This window comes from Biomphalaria glabrata, chromosome 17, assembly GCF_947242115.1.
Source record: "Biomphalaria glabrata chromosome 17, xgBioGlab47.1, whole genome shotgun sequence".
Taxonomy (NCBI): Eukaryota; Metazoa; Mollusca; class Gastropoda; family Planorbidae; genus Biomphalaria; species Biomphalaria glabrata.
The window spans coordinates 11,403,655-11,427,423 of record NC_074727.1 but is presented as its reverse complement, the minus strand read 5'-3'; the positions used below and the strand labels follow the sequence as shown (position 1 = coordinate 11,427,423).

Sequence of the window (23,769 nt, the reverse complement as noted above, 5' to 3'; positions counted from 1 at the left end):
AAATACATGGCTAAATCTTGAAGTCTTCTTGTATATAAATAACTAAAACTCCTTCAGAAAGAAGAAAGAAGACTATCTTTTGACTGTATTTGTTAGTTTTACAAACTTTAGATGTTCCTTCAGTAGTGAAGATTATTACTTCCTAGCCTTAAATAAAAAAATTAGTTCTAATGCTTTGTGTAGCACAATAAAGATTGCATTTAGCTGTAAATTATATAGAATATGAGAACAGATATATTTTTTTAAACTACAAAATTAATAATAAAAACCAATCTACTAAGATTAGAACGTGTGGATCCATATAATGCTTAAAAATTCCATTAACTATTTTCAATTAAACTAAGTTGTCATTAGAATGGAAATCATTGAAATGAAACTAAAAATCATCAAATCTTACCACACAGACTAGCACTCACCTTGAGTGTGTTTCTGTGTTCATCAGTCTTCAGTATGATCAACAAGTTTAAAGCTTTCAGCTGTTTCAGGAGGTCAGGGATATCTGGGAATGGAAAAAATTAAAAATAAAGTTTCTTAGTATAAAATTTATCACTACATGAAAGTAACTGGCAGCAGACTGCCTCTGAAAGAGACAGTTGGAGAGCTTTCACAAAGGTTGCGGGACATGCATTAGAGATCTAAAGAAAAGCCCTTGCCAAAGACAGGCATGAAGATGCAAAGAAGACTTTAACAGTTTTGGCTCCAACAGAGTTTGTGTAGTCATGTGAAACACTGCACTCATCATTAATCTTCTGAATCAAAGACATTGCCATTATTATTATTTTATCAGCATGTATGTATGTATATGTATCTTTAGGAAAAAGAAAACTTGTTAACAAATTTTAATACATAGTACATGATGACCTTAAAGTTTCCTGCTCTCCACACAGTTGATCTATCCAAAGGAAAGGCAAGTGCCATACAGTTAGGGATCAGCAGTATCAAAGGATCACTGGTTGATTATTTGTTTTATATCAGTCTGTTCAGTTCATTATTTGTTTTATATCATTAGTCTGTTCAGTTCATTATTTGTTTTATATCATCAGTTTTATATCATCAGTCTGTTCGGTTCATTATTTGTTTTATATCAGTCTGTTCAGTTCATAATTTGTTTTATATCATTAGTCTGTTCAGTTCATTATTTGTTTTATATCATCAGTCTGTTCAGTTCATTTTTTGTTTTATATATGTCTGTTCAGTTCATTATTTGTTTTATATCATCAGTCTGTTCAGTTCATTATTAGAAAACATTTCATAAGCCTAAAGATTTTATGAGACAAGACAATTACTTTGGAGGATATTCAATTACCCCAACAATAAGGTCAGCTCAACTGTCCTTAATTTTTTTTAATGCTTTAAATATTAAATTCATTACAATCAATCCTATTTTCATTATGAACCTAAGGAGTGATTTATTGACAGGTTTTCATGTTGGTTAGCCCCCATTGTTGTGCCAAGTGAGGAATTAAGTTCCAGTTTTCCAGATAAACTAATAATGTATGCTGCATGTATCAGTTATTAGAGTGTAGTTACATAGTTACATGACATAATTGATTGATGTTGATGATATGAAGGAATACAGGAAATAGAACTTAACAAAATAAAAAGTAGAACATTACAGTATTTATTTCTCATTTATTGATACAATATCTATATTTCACAACCTTCTAATTCTGTTTGTAGTAGGCCTAGATATAACTGACGTAAATGTTGCAATAGTAATAGTCAAATAATATTGTATTAGTAATAAGAGAATAGGCTAGATCCACATAAGCATTTAGTCTACATTTGTCAACTATGATGTCACAAAACAAATATTTTCTTGTAAATCTGTCTCTGATGGTAAAAGGTTTTCAAACCAATTATTAGATGCATTTTTACACAACATTGCTATAGACTACAGATTAAACAAATTTTTGGAATTTAGTATAATCAAATGAATGTAATTCATACAAATTTAATTCAATGGTTCTCTACTGTTTGTTTGTAATGTAATCATAAGCAGAACAGTTTATATATAAAATAGAATGAATATAACTAAGACATGTTTCTCCTTTCCTTTAATCAATTTTCTATTTGAAAACAAAAATTAGCTCACTTAACAGACCGATTCCTGTTTTTGTAAATACTTATCTCCCTTTCTTGGTTTTGATCATCCATTCAGCTGTGGGATTAACACGGTACACTTCCAAGACTTTAGCTTCAGGGTCAAGGCAACGCTCACCTATAGTGAAGATAACATTTGACACAGAACTAATATATATATATATAAATATATTCATATATATAAAGACAGTATCAGTACATATACTTTTTCTTAAATGGAGTGACAGGCTTTTAAATAAGGATATAACTTCAACTACTAACAAGAGAACCTTCAATAATAATTGGTCACAGAACTAATTCAACAGCGGTTTGCACGCTGGACTGTCGTTCAGATTTATCGATGGTCCCGGGTTCAAACCCTGCCCGCTCCCATCCCCCGTCGTCCTGCGGGAGGTTTGGACTAGGAAGTAATTATCTTCAACTCTGAAGGAACATCCGAAACATGTAAAACATTTTACAACAAACATTTTACAAAACAAACTTTTCCATGAGACTCTTGGCCTTATACATTAGATACTGAATGAATAAACCTTACAATGAGTAGCAGATTTTGATTTTATATTATGGCTTTCTTTAAGCTATTTTTACAGAGTTTGTAACACATCAGCACAATTTAGGTCATGTAATCCTTCAAGGGTGAATCTCTCTTCATATCACAAGAGATACATTTTATACAGTTAGGTCATTAAAAGCAAGGTCTATTCAAAGTTAAGATAATAAATATTTATTAATTTAATAAAAATCTGTTATAAATATTGTATGTTCACAATTTCTTTGCCCTATCACATATCAAACCTTCACGGACAACCCAAAGCCCAGTATCTTCCCAGGGCAGTGGCGTCACTAAGGTGGGTGTCACCCCCATCCTAAACAACAGTCTCCAAACATTTCCCAATATTGTTACACAAATGTAAAATGAGTATCTATTCTATTTTAATTGTGATTGATTATGACATTTTATCCATGGTTACTACATATATTAAAATGTAAGTTTATTAAATAAGAAATGGACTTTACATTAACTGAACATGTTTTTCTTTCTTAGACTTTTATTACCATCTAAAATATTTTAGATTCTAGACCAAAAAATGTTCGCCGTCCCCTTTTGTCATTTATTGGTCAAGCTTTTTTGAGTGTTTCTGTACTTCAGAAACTCATTTTCTTTGGTTTTAAAACTAAGTAAGAAATCGCAGGTTAAACAAAAATAAATTAAGAAAAGGTCAACGAATCAAATTTGAAGTGTAAGAAACATTCGTGGCAAATGAATAGTGCTTCTCAAACTTTTTCCTCTGTTTTTCCCAAGACATTTTGTTTTATCGCACCACCTTAGTCAGCTAGGTACCTAAAAGGGGAAATAGATGAAGGCTCTTACAATGGGTTTCGGAAGGCTTTTAAGAATGTAGAGAAAAAGAAAAGATACTTAAAGACATAATTATGATACAATTTTCTGGTTTAATTTTCTATAAATTTTCACATTATGTTCAGAATCAAAATGTATGAAGTAAATATTCATTAAAAGTTAGTAAATTGAGCCTTTGGTTTCGTAAATGTTGATTTTTAAATAAGGGGAAGCTCCATAAGCTTTGCCAGGTGCCTTCTTGCATTCTGGGCTTCATAATTCTTTTTTTTCCCTGGCATCCACAAAGCACTTTGTTTCTCGTAGTATGCAGAAATCATGTAACAAAAAAAGATTAAAATATAACAGGCAAGGAGGTTTCAATATTAAATAATTTCATGCAATCTGAAGACAGTATTCATAAAAATTTAAAATACAAAAAGTCGCAAGCTAATAAAGTTAGGAGTCAACATTGGTCAACACCGTTATACTATGTATATTTGAGTTACACATAGCGCACTATGTTTGACTTGAGATCATTTTCTTGCTCAGTAAGAACTTACTCTGCGGAGCTTTTATTTTTGTCACACAAAAATTGTCAAAATAACGATATTCAACAATTCAACTCTTAATTTGTCATCCCCCCCCCCCCCCCAGTTTGAGAAACACCACAGTATAACATGCACGCTTTTAATGGGCTTGAGGGTCATTTGATTATATATTGTGTTTATTAAAAAAATAAAGTAAATTAAAATATATAGATCAAAGTATGTTTGGGTATCTAGCAAATCACTTATTGTCATCTAAGTTGTCTTTTCTTTCAAATTACTATTCTTTTCCACTTGGGTGTCACCCCCTGGTGGGTGTCACCCAATGCGGACCGCACCCCCGCACCTGCCTAGTACACCACTGCAGGGTCAGCATTATCAAACAGTGTTTTTAAGCTGTGTGCTCTAAAATATTTTACTGACCTATATTTCCACCAACTTCACACAGATATTCAATAGCTCTGTCTTCATCCTCTCCCTGAGCATTTTGTCTTCTGGCAGCTTCACACAGATATTCAATAGCTCTGTCTGCATTCTGTCCCTGAGCAATATTTCTTCTGGCATCCTCAAAAAGGCTTCTGAAAGTTCATCCAAATTTATTAGTGGGTAACATTGAGGGTGGATGTTAGAAAAAAAAAGATAATTCTTGGGTGACAGAATGATGTCAAGAATGATAAAAAAAAAAGGGTCCAACCAAAAGCTAGGAAATACTTAAATATTGAATTACAACTGAAGTTAGCAATTGTATGTAAAATCAGTTGTTTTTTTTGTAGGGGTGGAAACGGGGAAAGCTAGAAAAGTGAACTTATAACTTCTCAGTCCAGAAGAATGTGTTTGTGTGGGATTTTTGTGATTTTGTGATTTGAGGCACATCGGCACAATTTAGGCCAACTTCTATACAGTCAAACCATTAGAAACAAGGTCTATTCACAGATAAAATAGTAAAGGTAGTAAAAATTTAATAATTTGGTAAAAATCTCATGTAAATATTATATGTTCACAGTTCAAAAATCAGATCTTCATAGACAATCCTACCTCCCGGACAAAGCCCAGTACCTTCCCAGGGTCAAAATTGTCGAATAGTGTTTTTAAGGTGTGTGTTCTAAAAAATTTCTCCTTGACATCCTGGTATCTGGGGCAATCAATGAGGACTATCAGAGATTGTATGTAGGACTATCAGAGATTGTATGTAGGACTATCAGAGATTGTATGTAGGACTATCAGAGATTGTATGTAGGACTATCACAGATTGTATGTAGGACTATTTCCTAAGGCACTGGGTGGAGGAAGAAGAGAGAATAAGTGATACCAGTAATCAAAGTCATTGGTATTAAAGTATATGGTTGGGAAGGGTGTCATTATAAAGCAGGTTGTGCCAATTAGAAGGAGCAGTGGAGGGACCAACTCCAAAAATATAGAGCTTATCAAATATCTCAAAATAACTGAAAAACAGATAATGTAAAGAAGACTTTTTGTTAAGTCGGGGGGGGGGGGAGGAGAGAGAGAGAAAGTTATAAAAGGGAAGGGGTCCATAGCATAATAAACAATCTATAGCCTGGGATCAAATCAATTGCTAATATCACAAACTTCTAACATTTCTGACAAGACATTTAAAACAAAAAACCGTGATATTGTTGCTGTTAGATTCAAAGCACATTGCAAAGAGATGAACCAGCATTTTATTGACAATCCTGCAGAGTATTTATTTGCTTAGGAATAGCCTCGTACTGATATATAACATCCTTAGCCGTTGTTGACTCATTGATTGTGATGACAGCACTTTCCCTGGTCATTTGTGGAGCATGAACTTCAATTTTAACTTCTTTTAATCTCATCTGATGACAAATATTCATACACATATTAGGTCAATATTAGATGCCACAGGCTCATTCTTTGTTTTAAATTAACATTTAGACTAAATCTTGATTTCATATATTTTTTTTTTGAGGGGGGGAGGGCAGGGGGGGAATAGAAACTCAAAACTGTTTTAAGAGAAAAGTGTTTACAATATTTTAAAAAAAGTTTCTTGTGAAATGAACAAATCAATTATTACTAATCCATTAGGTCATGTCAACTGATCCTATTCTACATCTAAATATACATAAATGATTAATGATGAAGTAGATTTGTCATTAATAAGGGTGGATATGTAAGCCAAATTAAAATTTGTATAATTAATTTCATAAAGCATTAATTATTCCACTGCCCAAGAAATACAACATGAGACAGTGCAAAAGTATTGAATGATAAATCTGATCAGTCACCAAGCAAGATACTGCTGTGAATAATTCTCAACAGATTCAAGAAAAATGTTTAGGAAGTACTTTCCAAATTACAGAAGAACAGGAAGGCTTCAGTGCAGGTAGAAACATTGCTGAACAAATATTTAACATCAGACTGTTAAATGAATAATTTTTTCAACACCAAAAGAAACTGGTACACAACTTTAAAAACTTTAAAAAAAAAAAAATTGGCATGATGGCATTTTGCCAAGTGATGAGGAAGTTCAACATAGCTGAAAACATTATTGATATTAAATCCCTTTATCAAAATGTGAATAGCTTAGTACTTCTGAACAATCAAATTGGAGAAATTTTTAGGATATCCATAGAAATGGAGGAAGGATGCATTCAATCTCCAGCTATCATTTACTTGTTTCTGGAGCATAATGGTCTTAGAAGGACTATGATTTATCTTGAACACTTTTTCATATGGCTGTGGAGCCCTATTTCGGAGAGACACTCCCGTCCACATATATTGTAGGTCAAGGTGGCTTTCACTTTGGTGGTAAAGGAGCCGGCCATTTTTCGTATGGGACGCTTTTCTTCAAGCGCTGAGACCAATGTTTTCTTGCTGTTCGTAGCTTTCTTGGTCACTGTCTCTCTCCAGCTAGTGTGGTCTAAGGCTATGTCTTCCCAATGGTCAATGTTATAAACATTTGTTACATAATCAAAGCCCATTTTAGCTGCTTTGTGTAATGCAATTGAAGAAGTACTATAACAATGTGTTAACTGTACAAATTTTAAATTAGTTTTGTAAAAATTACCAATTCTTCCCTTGGTGGGGGTATTTCTTCACCTTTTGATTTCTTTCCTAACAACTTGGAAATCTGAGAAAAATACAAACATTTAATTAGAAGACATTTTGAACTTATTTGAAACTCCCTTTGACCCTAAACAAAAGACTACAACAGATAATTGACATTCTCCAACAAAGTTTTATTTTTGTGGAGTCAAATTGTCCTTATAAACCAATTTTTAACATACAAACATTTTAACAATAACGGTAGTAGAAAAAGCTAAGCAGTAGACACTATCTACTTTTTATATTTGAACCAACAAATGGTAGAACACTTACAAATTTTCGTTTTGGCTTTGCAGAAGCTCCAGTTGCATATTGTTGCCTAATTTGACTTATAAAGTTGGGGGGAACCTATGAAAAAAATTGTCACATGTATATTGATTTGGTTCTAGACAAAGGAGGTAATATATTGTTGTAAACCTATTCACAACGCAATAGGGTTAACTGTGTGTGATCAGCTGACTTATGTGACACAGGCCAGTAATACAGTTTAGCGTGCTATATCGAAGGGCAAGGGACAGTACTGGCATGAACTTTGCACGTGAATAGGACCCGGGCTATGGTCATCTGATCATAAGCCTGCGTGGACCGGAGACTGTGTGTAAGGCAGGGCAGTTCAAGACAGGTAGACCGGGACTGTTAGTCTGCCATGAAGTTGGTCCTGGTGGAGTCCTGAAGTGAATGTACGAGTCCAGGAAGAGATAGAAACAGTAGAGTTTATTAGTTTAGTAATGTGATGTACAGTATAGCATTTTTAGTGTTGATGTATTGCCAATTGTGTCATATTGGCTGTTTTAATTGACCATTATTAAAGCACCAGATTATTTGGAGCATTGTTGTCATGTTCTTGATGTGTTGTGTGTTTAGCAGTGTTTACAGAAGGCCTGATTAGGAGAATGAATTGTAACAATATTAACAAAATTAGTAAAAAAAAAATAAATACATTTGCTATAAAATGAATAAAAAAAATAAAACACATAAAATATTGAAAACATCGAAACAAATATAATGACTATTAGAAAAGCCTTGACTTACCACAAATAGTTTTTTGTTGTAATTTGTCAATGTTTTAAAATATTCGAAGTTGTCATTAATTCTTGTCATATCTGTCTCTGAACCTTTGGGTAGTGCAAAGATATTTGGAGCGTGACAAGTGGCCAGATTTTGATCATCCATTTGTGTGACGCTCTTGTTTTCAATAGTCAAATTCATCAATCTTAAGAAGACCTTTTTTTTAAAGCAGAAACCAAAATTTTATATGCATTGGATTCAAAATTATTTTATAATTTAAAGGGGTGAATATTTTTTTTTGTAAGATACTCTGAGTGAGAGTTTTTGTTTTCACATAGAAGTGTGTGCATATGTGTATATGAATGTGTTTGCCCACAAAAGGTGGCCACAGGTATTGTATCAAAAAAACATGAAATAATCTCACCATGGATATGATTTTTTTGACATCCATACTTTGACATGATCTTCTAGAGTCCTTCTCTGCTAACAGTGTCAAACGCTTTTGGGTTTTGACACATGTGACCCTTGTTACCACAGCTCATGAAGTATTTCAATCAGGGCTAATCCATCTTTTTTGTAGACCTCTGCGGTAATGGAGTCAGCTCCGGGGGCTTTTTTCCTTGAAAGCTGTTGACTGGCAAGATCAGTTTCCTTTATTGTTTCCACTTTCTTGCTTTTGCCATGTAACTTACATTTGGCGTAACTGTTTTTGCACATTTTTACCAATGTTTGTGAATGCATCTTTAACGGACTGGGTTTCTCAGACTTTGGCCTTACCATTAACACAAACAAGACTGAAGTCTTATATTTACCTTCTCCTGAGAAAGCCTACTCGAATCCAAGCATCACTATAAATGGACAGAATATAAATGCATTGGACAAATTCACATATTATGGCAGCACACTCTCCAGAAAAGGAAAAATCGATAGTGAAATTGACCTGCGTATTGCCAAGGCCAGTGCATCCTATGGCAGACTGTCTAAAAATGTCTGGAATAGACGTAATATCACAATAAATACAAAGATAGGGGTCTATAGAGCCGTCATCCTCCCTACATTGCAATATGCCTCAGAAACATGGATAGTGTACAGAAAACATGCAAAGAAACTAAACCACTTCCACATGACATGTCTGAGAAAAATACTAAATGGCAAGACAAAATACCAGATACTGAAGTCCTTCGAAGAGCGTGTCTGCAAAGCATCCACACAATCCTGATGCAGTCCCAGCTGCGATGGGCAGGACACGTCTGCAGAATGGAAGACCACCGCATCCCTAAACGACTATTGTATGGCCAACTAAGCGAAGGAAAGCGCTCGCAAGGTGGTCAAGGAAAGCGCTTCAGGGACACCCTCAAAGCTTCTCTGAGGCGTTCAGCATAGACCCAGGCACCTGGGAGACAGAGGCACATGACAGAGCATCATGGCGTCGTGCTGTGAAAACTGGCGCACAGGCTGCTGAGGAAAAGAGAACAACGCTGGCAGAAGAAAAACGCCAGAGAAGAAAAGCAAGCCAAACGACACTAGCTCCAGCTGGAATAACCTGCCCAGTGTGCGGCCGAACATTCCGGGCTCACATAGGTCTCTCCAGTCACATGAGGAGGCATAAAACCCCAGTGCAAAGCCCTCAGCCGCCTGGATGACAAAGTGGTCATCATCGAACCACAATGGACGAACTATATATAATGGACTGGGAGTATGGGTTGTTCAGATACAAATTATGGAGCTTGTGATTTTCATCTTATAGTTTTCTAATCTCAGTACTGTTATCAAATCAGCTTTCTCTCCATAGGTCAAGTATGCTTAGTGCTGGACTTTGGATAGCTTCTTTAAAAAAAAAGTTGTAGTAGTTCGTTGCTGATGCACTAACCTACCCTGAATATAGCCCAAGACTTACTTTCCAGATGTGATGGTAAGAGCCCACTCTTGCATTGTAGTCACCGAGAATGAGTAGCTTTTCTGTTTTTGGTAAATCAAGTATGGTGGAGTTTAATTCTTCATGCAACTTAGCTATGACTTCATCCGAAAATGTGTTTCTTTCCGTTTTGTAAAGGCAGATTTTGAGTCATGAGCCTGTCACTAATTCCTTTAGGAAGCCCAACTAGTTCAGTTACTAATGATGTTTTTATGACAAAGCTGAGTTTGAGTTAGTTTTTTGGCACATTGTCACACTTTAGGCCATGTGGTGCCCGTAATCCCTAAAAGATTACTCTCCCTTCATTCCACAAAGTATGACAAAGCTGACCTCAGATTCATGTCTGTACTTCAGTGCTTCTACCGCTCCAGAAGAATGTATTATATTGCATTGTATTTTTGGGTTTATGGCACAATTTAGGTTTTGTCGTGCCCGTATTCCCTCAGGAGTTATTCTCTCTTCATACCACAATAGCTAAATTTATACAGTTAAGTCATAAACACAAGTTCTATTCACAATTAAAATAGTGCTACTCTGTCTACGAGTTTGAGTTTAAGTTTTAGATTTTTGGCACATCGGCACAATTTAGGCCATGTCGTGCCCATAATTCCTCAAGGGTTATTCTCCATATCACAAGAGCTAAATTTTATACAAGAGAACAGCGCTGGCAGAAGAAACCTGTCAGAGAAAAAATGCAAGGCCAATGACACTAGGTCCAGCTGGAATAAGCTGCCCAGTGAGCAGCCGAACATTCCGAGCTCACGTAGGTCTTACCAGCCACATGAGGAGGCACAAAACCCCAGTGCAAAGCCTTCAGCCCCCTGTAGTAATTTTTACGGCGCAACTATGCACAATTTTATAAAATATGGAATAACTTGCTGGCAAGACGACGCTTCATCTAAACTGTTGCGCCGCTTAGAAAACATTATAAAAAGGGCATCAAAAATCACACACACAACACTACCATATTTAAATGAACGTTTTGAACAAAAATGTCTCAGAAAAAAATCTTGGAAGACAACAGCTGCCTGCTCCATCAAGTCAAGACAAGAACAGAGCAGTACAAAAACTCGTTCCTTCCTTATTAGGTCAGACTACTCATTGATCAGGAAACATGAAAAGCACAAAGATACCTGTGTGTAGTCGCTGAATGAACTCTTTATGTTGTGTCTGTTCTATTTATGTGTATTTTTCTGTTGTGTTGTCTTTATATGAGAAAAGAGTCCTTGAAATCACAACAAATTTCCATAAGGATCAATAAAGCAGTCTTAGTCTTAGTCTTAAAACAATGTAATTGAAAAGTTTGCCTAGATAAAACATAGAAACATTGAATGTAACTTGTACCTGCAGTGTGTCTCTGTATTCTTCTTTCATGGATAAAATGAACATATTGGTGGCTTTCATTTGTTGTGCGAAGGGCAATGCTGTCAAAAACAAAGAAAACATTATGTAATTTTAGTAAAGGTTGTCAATAAACCAAAAGTGGTGTCAAATTTACATAAGCTGACAAAGTATTCAGTTGTTCTAATATAAGCATTGCTTTATATAATAATTTATAATACAAAATAAATTCTTTAAAAAAAATAATTTTCTTATTAATCTATCAACTCATCAAAATTAACTAACCAAATTTTTGTTTTGTCATGTCATTTGGCTTATGAGACAAACATTATGTTTATAAATGTATGTTGTCAAATTATGCCCCTTTGCAAGGGAGTAAGCCTATTTGTATTTGTAAGTTGCCTAATGTGTGAATCATATACACAAGTGGAGACAGAGAACATTGTGTGTGGTAAAAATAAACAACAAAACCAAGGTGGGTCAAAAATAGATGTCTAATAAAAAGATGATATATACAAGTCAGCCACAGTACAAACTTTTAATATTAGGGAAATACTCCATTCTTTCACTGGATATCAGATATGCTGGTAGTTCTCTGAGGAAGGCCTTAAAGACTGAGCATACTTCATGAGCAGTCAACTCACTGATTTGTGTGTGCTCGTGTATAGAATAGTTAGGTATCTTGTAGAAATTATCCTCTAGCTCTTTTCTAAAAGCCTAACAATGAAAATACAATAAAATTTAAACAAAAAGAAAATAAAAATGTAACTACATTGTCAAGTCTTTATAATTCTTTAAAATATTTTCCTTAGGTCAATGACAGAAATGTAAGTGATTATAACCTTTGAAATTTGAGAGAGCACATCTAAAGAATGTTACTTTAAGAAGAGTTCATTACAACATATTTAGCAAGTAAAATATGGTTCCCGGTCATTTCATAAAAGTTAAATTTTTATAGTTTTAATTGCATTTCATTTTGTTCTTATCTAATGTGTCACACTTTTTGACATGTAAATTGAAATGACTATATTAAATATTGCTTATTTCATGATTTTAAAATTACTATTTGTTAGATAAAATGATCAGATGATAAAAAGAATGTGATGAAATGACCGGGGGATGAAATTACCAGGGATTAAGTGAATGGTGATGAAATGACCGGTATTTGTATTTTGGGTTTTCGGCACATCGGCACACTTTAGGCCATTCGTGCCTGTAATCCCTCAAGGGTTTCTCTCCATCTAAATCACAAGAGCTAAATTTTATAGCCAAAAATATGCTTAGTGTTGCAAAAGTTCTGTTCAGTTACAAAATTGTATTAGTCAATTATATCTACATTACAATTTAGTGTTGGCTTGCAGATGAAATTCACAATTACTTGTACAGTGCATCATCCCAGTCTAAAGCTGGATATAATCTACAAAACTAAGCAAGCATCACTACAATGCAAACCATTATAATAAACAGGACTGCCACAAGGTTAACAGATTCTGTTACCAAGAATATTGAAACATTAATGATAACATTTTTTATATATTTATTTTCTTTCTTTCTTTTAGCAATAAAAAAAAATTTTAGGATAATTAAAATGATGACATATTATTTAAATATTGTAAATTAAATATTAATTTACATACTTTGATTCTTTCGGTTGATCCTGGTACCCTGAAGATCCCTTGTATGCCATTTTTCTCAATGAATCGAACCAACTAACAAAAGGTACAGAGCTCTATTAGTGTGGTTAAAGTTTTCAAAAAGTTTTAATGGACTTAAAAAACAACACAATATTGTGAGGAAAATTTCAATAGGTCCAGATTTATAAATACTAAAAAAAAAACATGCTAATTGTCAGACTGTGATCAGCGTATGGCTGAAGTTGCTTATGTAGAGAGAGGCTCTCATTTAAGAAAGAAAAAAAAATTGATTAGACAAAATTATATCTTTTAAACCACTGATGCTGATCAGTTGAAAGACAATTTAAACTATTTTCCTTCAAAGTTTGTATCAAATCAGCTGAATGGATAGAGTACTTTTTTTTCTTACCAAATAAAAATTACATAGAAACTAAACTCACCAATAAAAATAACTTAGAAACTAAACTCACCAATGAAAATACAGCTGGAACTTTCAGATCAGAAACAAGTCTATTGTTATAAATATCCTTTGCAACAAGTACTTCAAGTGCTGTCCCAAATAGTCCATTATCTGCAGACAAAATTGTTCACAATACTTATTGAGTTTATAAAGTAGAGCTATTGAGAGCCTAGACAAGAATGCAATTGTTTTTTAACAATATATTATAAAAAGAGATCTTGGTACTGATGTTTAGGGTTTTTGGCACAATTTAAGCCATGCAATGCCCATGATCCCTAAAGGGTTACTTCCCCTTTAAAGGTTAAGTGCTTAAATTTACACAACTAAGTAATTAATAATAAGGCACACTCACAACTGAAATAGTAAAAATTTTTATAATCTAATAAAAATATGTTGTAAATATGTATATATTTATAAGAGTTTGAGTTTTTGGCACATCAGCACAATTTAGGCCATGCAGTCCCCATAATCCTTCAAGGATTACTTTCCCTTCATTTCACCAGAGCTAAATTCCATACAGTTAAAATAGTAAAGTTAGTAAAAATTTTAAAAAAACTTTTGTAAATATTACATGTTCACAATTTTACAAATCAAACCTTTGCAGACAACCCCACCTCCTGGACAAAGCCCAGTACCTTCCCAGGTCGACACTATTGAACAGTGTTTTTAAGTTAAGTGCTCTAAATAATTTTCCCTTAATATCCTGGTATCTGGGGCAATCGATGAGGATATGTTCCACAGTGAGAAGAGAGTCACAGTACTCACAAAGTGGGGCTCCTCTCCCTGGATAAAGCCCAGTATATATATTCATTAACAGAGTAACACCAGACAAGGTGTATCTATTAAAATAATGATTAAAAATTTGTTTTGGTTAAATTCTCGTTTATTAAGAACAAACCTGTAGTTCGTTTCTTTGCCTTCGTCTTTGTATATGCAATATTGTGCTTCTCCAATAATAGTTTCAGTTCCTCATATGCAACATTTTTTATTCGTTCAGCATCTTCTTGGTTAAGGTCAGATATATAGGTCAGACCTAGAGCATCTCTTGGTGGTTCATATGGCTAAATATTTAAATATACAAGCAATTTTGAAAGTTATTTACTTTATAATATGCAATATATATTATTTACACACAGAATGTCTGTGATAATTTACTTGATAATTTACATGATATATTTTTATATAATTTAGTGTGATAACTATTTTATTATGAATAATTAAAAAAAACTAACACTACATAGCAATTAATACTCTTATTGTCTTTCCACATAAATTCTATAAATAATTTACTGCAGATTTTTTAGATTTAAACAACTAAGTTAATGGCAGTTTATAAAAGTTTGTTTCTTTAAAAATCAGATTGCTGAAAAGAAAGGTTATCTTATGTGTATGTTGTACATTTGTTGGATATTTGTACATGATGCCTTGAAATTAAAATTACTCATATTTAAAATGAAAAATCATCTAAAATTTATATGTTATGAATTTTTACAAATCATTCTTAAATGTCTTGCATTAGTCACCTAATACATCAGTTAGTTTTGTGATCAGCTATACAGCAGAGCCCCACACACACACATTTCAGAAAAAAAAGTCTAAATATTAATATTATTATGGCTCAGTGGCATAAGCTGCTTGGCTATCTTTCAAGAGGCTACAGTTCAACTTCAGTTGTGTTGAATACTGAAGGCAGCAAGGAAACTTTCTCCCACATACCTGTCATGTCCACACAAGAGATTGAAACATATGCACATAACAGGCTATTGCCTAAATGAAGTTCTAAACAAAAGCTAATTTTGAAAAAAAAGATGCAGTCCTAGATGTAGTTCTTTCTCAAAAATAAATAATATTTTTTTTACACATTGTGACAAACAAAGATTCTAGACAGCACTTAAGTAAAATACTGAAATAATTCAAGTTACTGATATTAATTACAACATAAACATTGGTGAACTCACAGGAATAGGAATAGGTCGATTGGCAGATTGGCATGTGGATGTGTGAAAATTTCTTGAACATGGAGACAATGGCCCTAGTGGTTGCTTCAGGTGGGATAAAACACTGACTTTGTAGCCCAACAGTCCTTCGTATGTGTTGTTTAATAAATTGTTCCAGTTGGCTATATATTTATTGTTGTCAGGAAAGTAAAATTTTAGCTAAGGCAGAAGATAGGGGAAAAAAAAGTTGAGTTGTTGCCCTTTAAAAAAAATATTTAGTGCAGTAAGTGCTAACATGACAGGCTAAATTCAGACCTATATAGTTATTACAAAAATGAAATGAAATATACTATGAACATGGATTACCTTTTTTAAATCCTTTGAATTGTTTAAATCTGGAAAAGTATTTGAAAAAAAAAAAAAAAAAATGTTTACACCTAACTCTAACTGAGCCTTTATGTAATGGAAAAATGTTAATTTGAAAGGCTTTTAGCTTTAGAAAAAACTTAATACCAATAGGCCTATTTGCTTAGCTTCAAGTAAATTATAAATTATTTTACCTGATGAGTTTTCTTTGCAATGAGGCACAGCTTGGTTCTGCAGAATAAACACAATTAGAATCTAGAACTAGATCTAAACTCTTGATCATGAGACTACATTAGACTAGATTAGATACATGTGCTTATTTATGACTTCTAAGAAAAGACTACAATTGATTCCATATGATTCTAACTTGATCTATACAGTATAGTATAGATATATTTAGTGTGGACACCCTTTTAATAGAGTTGATTAAATCATTGTAAATTAAATGTTAAAGCACAATTAATTGATGAAATTTCTTTGACCACCTTAAAGGTTTCAAATAATAATAAAGACATAGGCCCCAAATCACCCCAATAGAAAGGAAACTATATTGAGAGCTCCCTGATTTGGAAACCACTGCGCAGTTCATTTCATGTATTGGTCTACTCATCTGAACACTCCAACATAACAATGAGAACGAAGAAGAAGAATAAACATTTCAAACAATTATTCCAAAATAAGAACTTGTCAAAAACCGGTTTATATCCCATACTTAGAGAATTTGTGGAATGTTTGCATCTCCATTAATTGATGTGAAGCTTTTTTTTTCAATACTGAAACTTTGAATAAGCTGTGTCAGAGCTAGGTGAACGATGAACAGTTCTCTCTATAACATGTAGGCCCCACATCACAACTTCAACCTAACTAGAAGGAACTAGTATCAAACCTTCATACATCGCGTTAGCCTAATTTTGATAGGTAACTATACAAATGTCTTCCCTACCGTATTTTAGTTCAATAAAAATATTATAGTCGTCAAAATCTTTATTTATATTGTTTGAATAGTACATAAAAGTTGGTTCTTCACTAATCTAAATACTAAAGATCAAGTTACCTGGTCCTCGCTGTTCTCATAGTTTGAAATTAATTTTGACTTGTTACCAATCGGCAGGGAGGAGTTTAAGCCGTAAAAATTGCTCCACATAGGCCTACAAGTGGACTGAGATTTTGATGTTTTTGGGTCTTCATCTAGATACATCGAAATGAAAGAAATTTGAAGAAAAAAATCAATAGACCATTGAGATTAGATTTTTAAAAAGCCGGTGTGTATGTGTGGGGGGGATATCCTTGTAAGAGCCTACCACACCAGTATTGTGTCTATTATATTATAAAAAACAACAACACTTGTTTTACTATTTTAATGCGGCTAGTCTGCGAGAAATACTGTCAACACCAACAGAACCTTTTTCATGTCTTCATTGACTTCAAGAAAGCTTTCGACAGAGTGTGGCATGGAGCACTCTGGGCGACAATGGAAAAACACAATGTCAATCAAAACATAACAAAAGTTATCCAACACCTCTATTAACAGGCCACTAGTACTTCAACAACAACAATGGAGACTGGATTAAAACCAAAGTTGGAGTGAGACAAGACTCTGCATACTTTCACCAACTCTTTTCATAATATTCTTTGAATGGTTAATAGAAGTAGCTCTCGAGGGCTACGAAGGTTATGTAAGCAATGCAGGAAGAATTACTAACTTGCGCTTTGCGGTCGACATAGATGGTCTGGTAGGAACAGAAAAAGAATTAGCTGACTTGGTGATGCGCATAGACAAGACATCCGCAGCATACGGTATGCAAATCAATGCCGAAAAATACACAAATTATGATCAATAGCCAACAAGGCTTTTAAAAGGACACCAGCATTGGTGGCGAAAAGCTGACGAGAGTTGGTAGTTTTAAATACCGGTGCCTTGGAGCTATTGGCTCAAACGAAGAAACCAAACCTGAACTACTAGCCAGAAAGTCAGTCTACGGCAGCACTTGCAAAACGCAAAACAATCTGGACAGACAAAAGAATAGCCCTTTACACTAAAATCAGACTGATGCACTCCCTGGTCACGGCCGTATTCCAACATGCACGCTGACTGAAAATCTCAAGAAGGCGATCATAGCAATGGAGCTAAGATGTTACAGAAAGATCCTAGATGTCACTCACAAAGACCGCATCACGAATGAAGAGATTAGAAACAGGTACAGCTATTGGACCCCATGATGACCTGCTAACCACTGTCAAAAGAATGTTAACTCAAACTCCTTGACCACATCACAAGGTCCTCAGGGCTCGCAATGACCTTCCGTCAGGGAACAGTATTAGGAAGAAGAGGAGGAAGACAGAGGAAGCGATTGGAAGACAACATCAAAGAATGGACGGGCCTTTCACTGAATGAAATTATATCCATGGCAAAGGAATGGAGAAAAACGGTTAACAGATCTTGTGTGTGCCCCAACGGACTAAGGGATAGGTGAAGGTGAATTACTGTGAAACCTTTGACGAAATGCGAATGAAAAATATGTTAACAGAGGGGAGGGGGTGAGGAGTTCGGAAATGTACAAAATTTGGTAAATTAAATTTGTCTGGCATACAGATCTAGATCTTTCTTGTTTCAGTTTGTTACACAATTATATTTGTGTGAGTTTTATGTTAATGAGTTACAAGTCTTTCAACTATTCTATTCACATGGAGTCATATTGAAAATTAACGATCACCTTAATGTAGTGTTTCTCAAGATTTTACCTTGTAGACCAAAAAAAAGGTTCTTCGTGTCTCCCTTAGCCAACAGCTTGGAAATCTTTGGGGAGCGCTGTAAGCTCTCTGAGTGGGGTGCGGAACGGAACCCGGCGTCAGGCGTTTTCATACATTCTGAGCATCATAAATTGCATACTCCTGGCCTCCTTATTGCACAGCTCCAAGTTAAGAATGGTGGGATGGACCAATACTTAAATATTTGATATTTTGTTGTTGTTTTTTTGCACATCGGCACAATATAGGCCATATCGTGCCCATAATCCCTTCAGGGTTACTCCCCCTTAATAGCTTAAGTGCTAAATGCTATACAACTTAGATATTAAAAATAAAGTCATTTCATAACTCAAATAGTAAAAAAATATATAATTTAATAAAAATTTGTTGTAAATATGTATTTAGTTACAATTACTTTGCCCAACATCAAATCAAATTTTCGTAGTCAATCCCACCTCCCAGATAAAGCCCAATATTTTCCAAGGGTCGACATTTCCAAACAGTGTATTGAAGTTGTCGGCTTCAAAATATTTCCCTCTAATATCCTGGTATCTGGCGCAATCAAGCAGGTTATGTTCCAAGAACATAAAACAACGCTATGGCACCCCTGTAATTATGCAGTGGGTACCGAGTCACTTAGGTGTCACTGGCAACACTGTTGCAGACTCCTAGGCCCACCAGGAAGGGCAAATTCCATCCACTGAACAGGCTGTAAGTTTTCATCATGGCTACAATTCAAAAAACAGAAATGAAAAAGTGGTTTGAGTGCTGGGACACTTCCCCAAAAGCACGTGGAGTCTGGGAGCGCATGAGGCGCCCTGACCGCACTTACCCGTGGTGAAGGCTGTCCAGGCCTGAGCAAGGTATTATAGCACAGTGCAGGACAGGCCATTGTCCTGTTGGCTCATATTTCTCACGGCTATGGCCAAATTTCACGGTGCCCCCGCTGCGGGGAGGAAGAGGAAACCGTGCCTCATATTCTGTTTGACTGCTCCAGACTTGCTGATCTCCGTCTCGACAGGTCTGGGAAACCAACAATTCTCGATCTGTATGGCGACATTTATGCACTACACAAGACAGCAGGGTTTCTGTCCAGGGCTTTTGCAAGAGAGGATTTGAGCCTCTCAAGCCCTCACTCAAATGGAGTTTGCTAATGATGATGTTCCAAGATGAGATAAGAGTCACAGTACTCACACAGTGGTGGCCAGTAGCGGCCTTAGGGCGTTGCAAGTGGGTCAACCGCCCCAGGCCCGCCCTGAGGGAGGCCCGGCGATCAGAGATATTATTGTTACCAACTTCGAAAACCAAATCAGTTCTCATAAACTATGATATATTTTGCCAGTATCTTTATGATACATTGAATAAATGAGAGATTCCCATTCCAAGTGCTATACTTTATTCATTTAGTGATAGCACATAGTAGATAGTTTCAAAATAATCGAATAAAGTATTCATATTGCTGTATTGCTAACTGCTAACTACTTTCGATACATTATTAAACTTTAAACAATGCACTTGAGGACATATTTAATCGGATGCCCATCATGTGGCCGCTGGCGCAGTGGCGTAGCATCCATGGCGCGAAGGGGTTCAATGAACCCGGACCCACGACCATTTAGGGGCCCACACCCGATAGTGTAACAACCATGGGCCAGGGTTGTTTTACCTCTATAAGCTCTAGCTTAGGGCCTACAAGAAATATTTAGCAGTTACATACAATATTTAGACTTGTATGGGGCCCATAACTGAAATAGGTTAAGGCTTTTTCAGCTCTAAATACGGCACATCATGGCGCGTAAGGGTTTCATATCACTTGGTCCCATGACTAATGACCAACTGTGGCCTGTCCTACATTGTAATTTTGTAACAAATGGTTCAAAATTTAAAAGTTTCCTTAAAATATCATAAACGTCATATCAAACATCATATTAACTTCAAAACATTAACCCGTGTTTTCACCTACAGTCATTGTAAGGAAATGCCTTCATCAGGTTTATTGTAGGTGACGGTGCGTTGGTGGTGACCGTTGGGTCCCATACTCCCATTATTTCTTTTTGTTCCTCTATGTTAATTAAACAGTTGATAGTTTAATTTTTTTTGTGCTTTTTTTTTTTTTGTAAACATCCTTTTTGTTTTCATTTCTCTATTACCAGAAATCTATATATAGGCCTAGACTTAAAATTAGATATTAAACATGCTAAAGAGACATCATATTCTATTACTTACGGAAACGTTAAAGCTGTTGACATTTTAGCTAATTACCATGACTGAATTAGGGAGGAGGATTATAACAAAAAACAAATTTAGATAGAGCGATAATTACATTTATCATGGAATAGTGTCTATCACTTGAATGGCTGCCTTGTCGTCTAGTATGTGCACTAGAAAGTCGTTCGGGTGGTCTCGATGGTCTCGGGTTTATACCGTTATATTATCACAATACACTAACAATACTGATGTTTAAAAGTCACACTCCATTTTTATTAACGTGAAACAAGGAGAAAACAACAAACAGAGACTAATACACACTACTGACACACTTAAGAGTAAACCGTGAACATACTGAACAGTAGAACAAGGGAGACTACAAGAAAACAAACACACACACATACAACATACATAAACATAAATACACATATAAATGTAACATACCCTGACAAAGCATCAATGTTGTTTGTTTTTCAACCGTATCGTCAAAAAAAAAATGATAGGCCTAATAATGACTTAACTTCAGCAACAAGCTTGCCAAACATACAGACAACATGAAAGACTGAGAACGGTGGATGGTGCAAACAAAGAACACATTGAAGAAGTTGATAATTACTGGCTGAAAGTAATTAATCGCATAGTGAATGTTAGTCTTAACTTTAGCATGCAACAACCTTTCATTTAGTGGTCATCGCGAAGAGTGTCGTTTTGGTGACACAAGTAACAACGACAATGTCTTAGCAGTACATAAATTCTTCTAGATCTAGATTGTAGAGACTAGACTTAATTAAAAATAAAGATTGAGAGCTAGAAATTTAGGCCTATTCTCTATTGAGATCTAGATTTAGATAGATCAATTCAGATAGACATTATTCATTATATACTAGATAGATCTAGATAATTAGTCTATGATTAAAAAAGTATGATCTATCGAAAACAAACCTTAACAAAGGTAAAAAAAACAACACTTACTTTTGTCAGTCCAAGACGGATGAACTTTGGTATGGTTTCCTTTCAGCGATGTTATTGGATTACTACTTGCAGCATTTGTAAGCAGACGTCTCAGGGTATAATTAAGAACGGCTTGATGCCGAGGTATGGTCACCAGATGGTTCATTGCCAAACGTACTTCAATCTTCTGGATCTTCGGAGATTGATATGTTGTTTTTTTTTCCTTCTAAGTTGTTGTTCCTTAAATTTATCGACCTCTTTCTAGTCCTTAAAGGGAATGCAGGCACGACATGGCCTAAAATTGTGCCGATGTGCCTAAAACCCAAACCCAACCATCTTTCTAGGCTCTACTTTGGCTTTACTTCGTAACCTAAGAATCGTTACCCCCGTCTGGCTCCTTATGACGTAGCTAGATACACATTAATTCAAATAAATGTACACAAAAAGTCGAGAGTATGTTTTTTTTTTATTATTTAATATGGGCCAATATGTGGAAAAAACATCATTAAAAATAATATCTGAAGATGATTACTGTTTCTACTTTACGTTCTAAAACTGCACATTTTCTAGAGTTGGGATTTTTTTTTTGTTACTTATAGTAAGTAACAACAATAATAATTGTAATAATAATAATGTGACGCATGCCATTAGGAAGCTTATGACTACCAGTCTAACTCTTGGCCTTCACGTGTAGCTTAGATATTGAGTCCGGCGGAACTGTTCTCACTAACAGAAGGGGCAAAGGCGAGTAACTGGCGCCTTAACCAGTAAGCTTCGGGCAGTAGGGGCTCGTTAGCCATGGCTGGCTACCCACCTAGGAGAAGGAAAACTCTGAATTCAAACCTCTGTTGCCTTGCATCTATACCCAATCATGGGAAAGGCTTCAGGAGTCAACCCTGAGAAAAATCAGGAGCTGGCGACCCTAAGGCAGTTTGAAGAACCCAGCAGACTTGTGTTTAAGGGAAGACAACAAACCAGCAGCCGTGTGTTCAAGGAAAGACAACATACCAGCAGACGTGTGTTCAAGGGTAGACCCTGCGCCGCTGACCCCAAACTGTATCGGACTGCCGTTCCTTTGGATACATCAGCTGCGTGGAGAGGGGGGAACTGATGTGTGGGCGACATCGTTCCGACCACAACTAATGCCCAGGCATTCATCTCATTTCCATGAGATGATCCATAGTCGCTTCGCGACTGAAGGAGGCCATAGAATAATAATGTAATTTATATAACGCTTTTGACAAACATAATGTAGGATTGTAGACTCAGGGTGCTATGGTAACATAACAGACATAAACACGAGAGTTACGATGACAAACTAATCATAACAATCAACATAGAACTTGTACTCTTCCTCTTGATTGTAGTGAAGCACTTTGGTTGTTTCAGTCGGCAATATGTGTGGGTCAAAAGGAGTGAAGCACTTCTCTAATCTTATAAAATACAGACGTTACTTCAAAAAAGTAGGGGATTACGTCCTACGCGTTATGCATCTATTCCAGCAAACGTGTGTTCAAGGTAAGACAAAAAACAAGCACACGTGTGTCCAAGGAAAGACAGCAAACCAGCAGCCGTGTGTTCAATGGAAGACAACAAACCAGCAGACGTGTGTTCAAGAGAAGACAACATACCAGCAGACTTGTGTTCAAGGGAAGACAACATACAAGCAAACGTGTGTCCAAGGGAAGACAACAAACCAGCAGAAGTGTGTCCAAAGGAAAACAACAAACCAGCAGACGTGTGTCCAAGGGAAGACAACAAACCAGCAGACGTGTGTCCAAGGGAAGACAACAAACCAGCAGACGTGTGTCCAAGGGAAGACAACAAACCAGCAGACGTGTGTCCAAGGGAAGACAACAAACCAGCAGACGTGTGTTCAATGGGAGACAACAAACCAGCAGACGTGTGTTCAAGGGAAGACAACAAACCAGCAGACGTGTGTTCAAGGGAAGACAACAAACCAGCAGACGTGTGTCCAAGGGAAGACAACAAACCAGCAGACGTGTGTTCAAGGGAAGACAACAAACCAGCAGACTTTTGTTCAATGGAAGAAAACAAACAAGCAGATGTGTGTTCAAGGGAAGAAAACAAACCAGCAAACGTGTTAAGGGAAGAAATGGCCCAGAAAAC

The 23,769-nt window shown here is 35.6% G+C and overlaps 1 protein-coding gene across 1 annotated transcript; it reads right to left on the bottom strand.

Annotated features, from left to right (window-relative positions):
- Positions 1-1,605: 1,605 nt before the first annotated feature.
- On the bottom strand, positions 1,606-22,040 carry LOC106069223 (rho GTPase-activating protein 18-like). The gene is made up of 16 exons (XM_056014946.1): positions 21,661-22,040; positions 16,787-16,920; positions 15,927-15,963; positions 15,733-15,761; positions 15,388-15,585; positions 14,328-14,490; positions 13,440-13,540; positions 12,973-13,044; positions 11,872-12,052; positions 11,339-11,418; positions 8,104-8,295; positions 7,345-7,419; positions 7,034-7,096; positions 5,716-5,822; positions 4,411-4,565; positions 1,606-2,221 (listed from the first exon to the last, which is right to left on the bottom strand). Exons 1-16 carry the CDS (start codon positions 21,803-21,805, stop codon positions 2,127-2,129), a joined length of 1,827 nt encoding a protein of 608 aa, XP_055870921.1. The 5' UTR covers positions 21,806-22,040; the 3' UTR covers positions 1,606-2,126.
- Between the last annotated feature and the right edge of the window lie 1,729 nt (positions 22,041-23,769).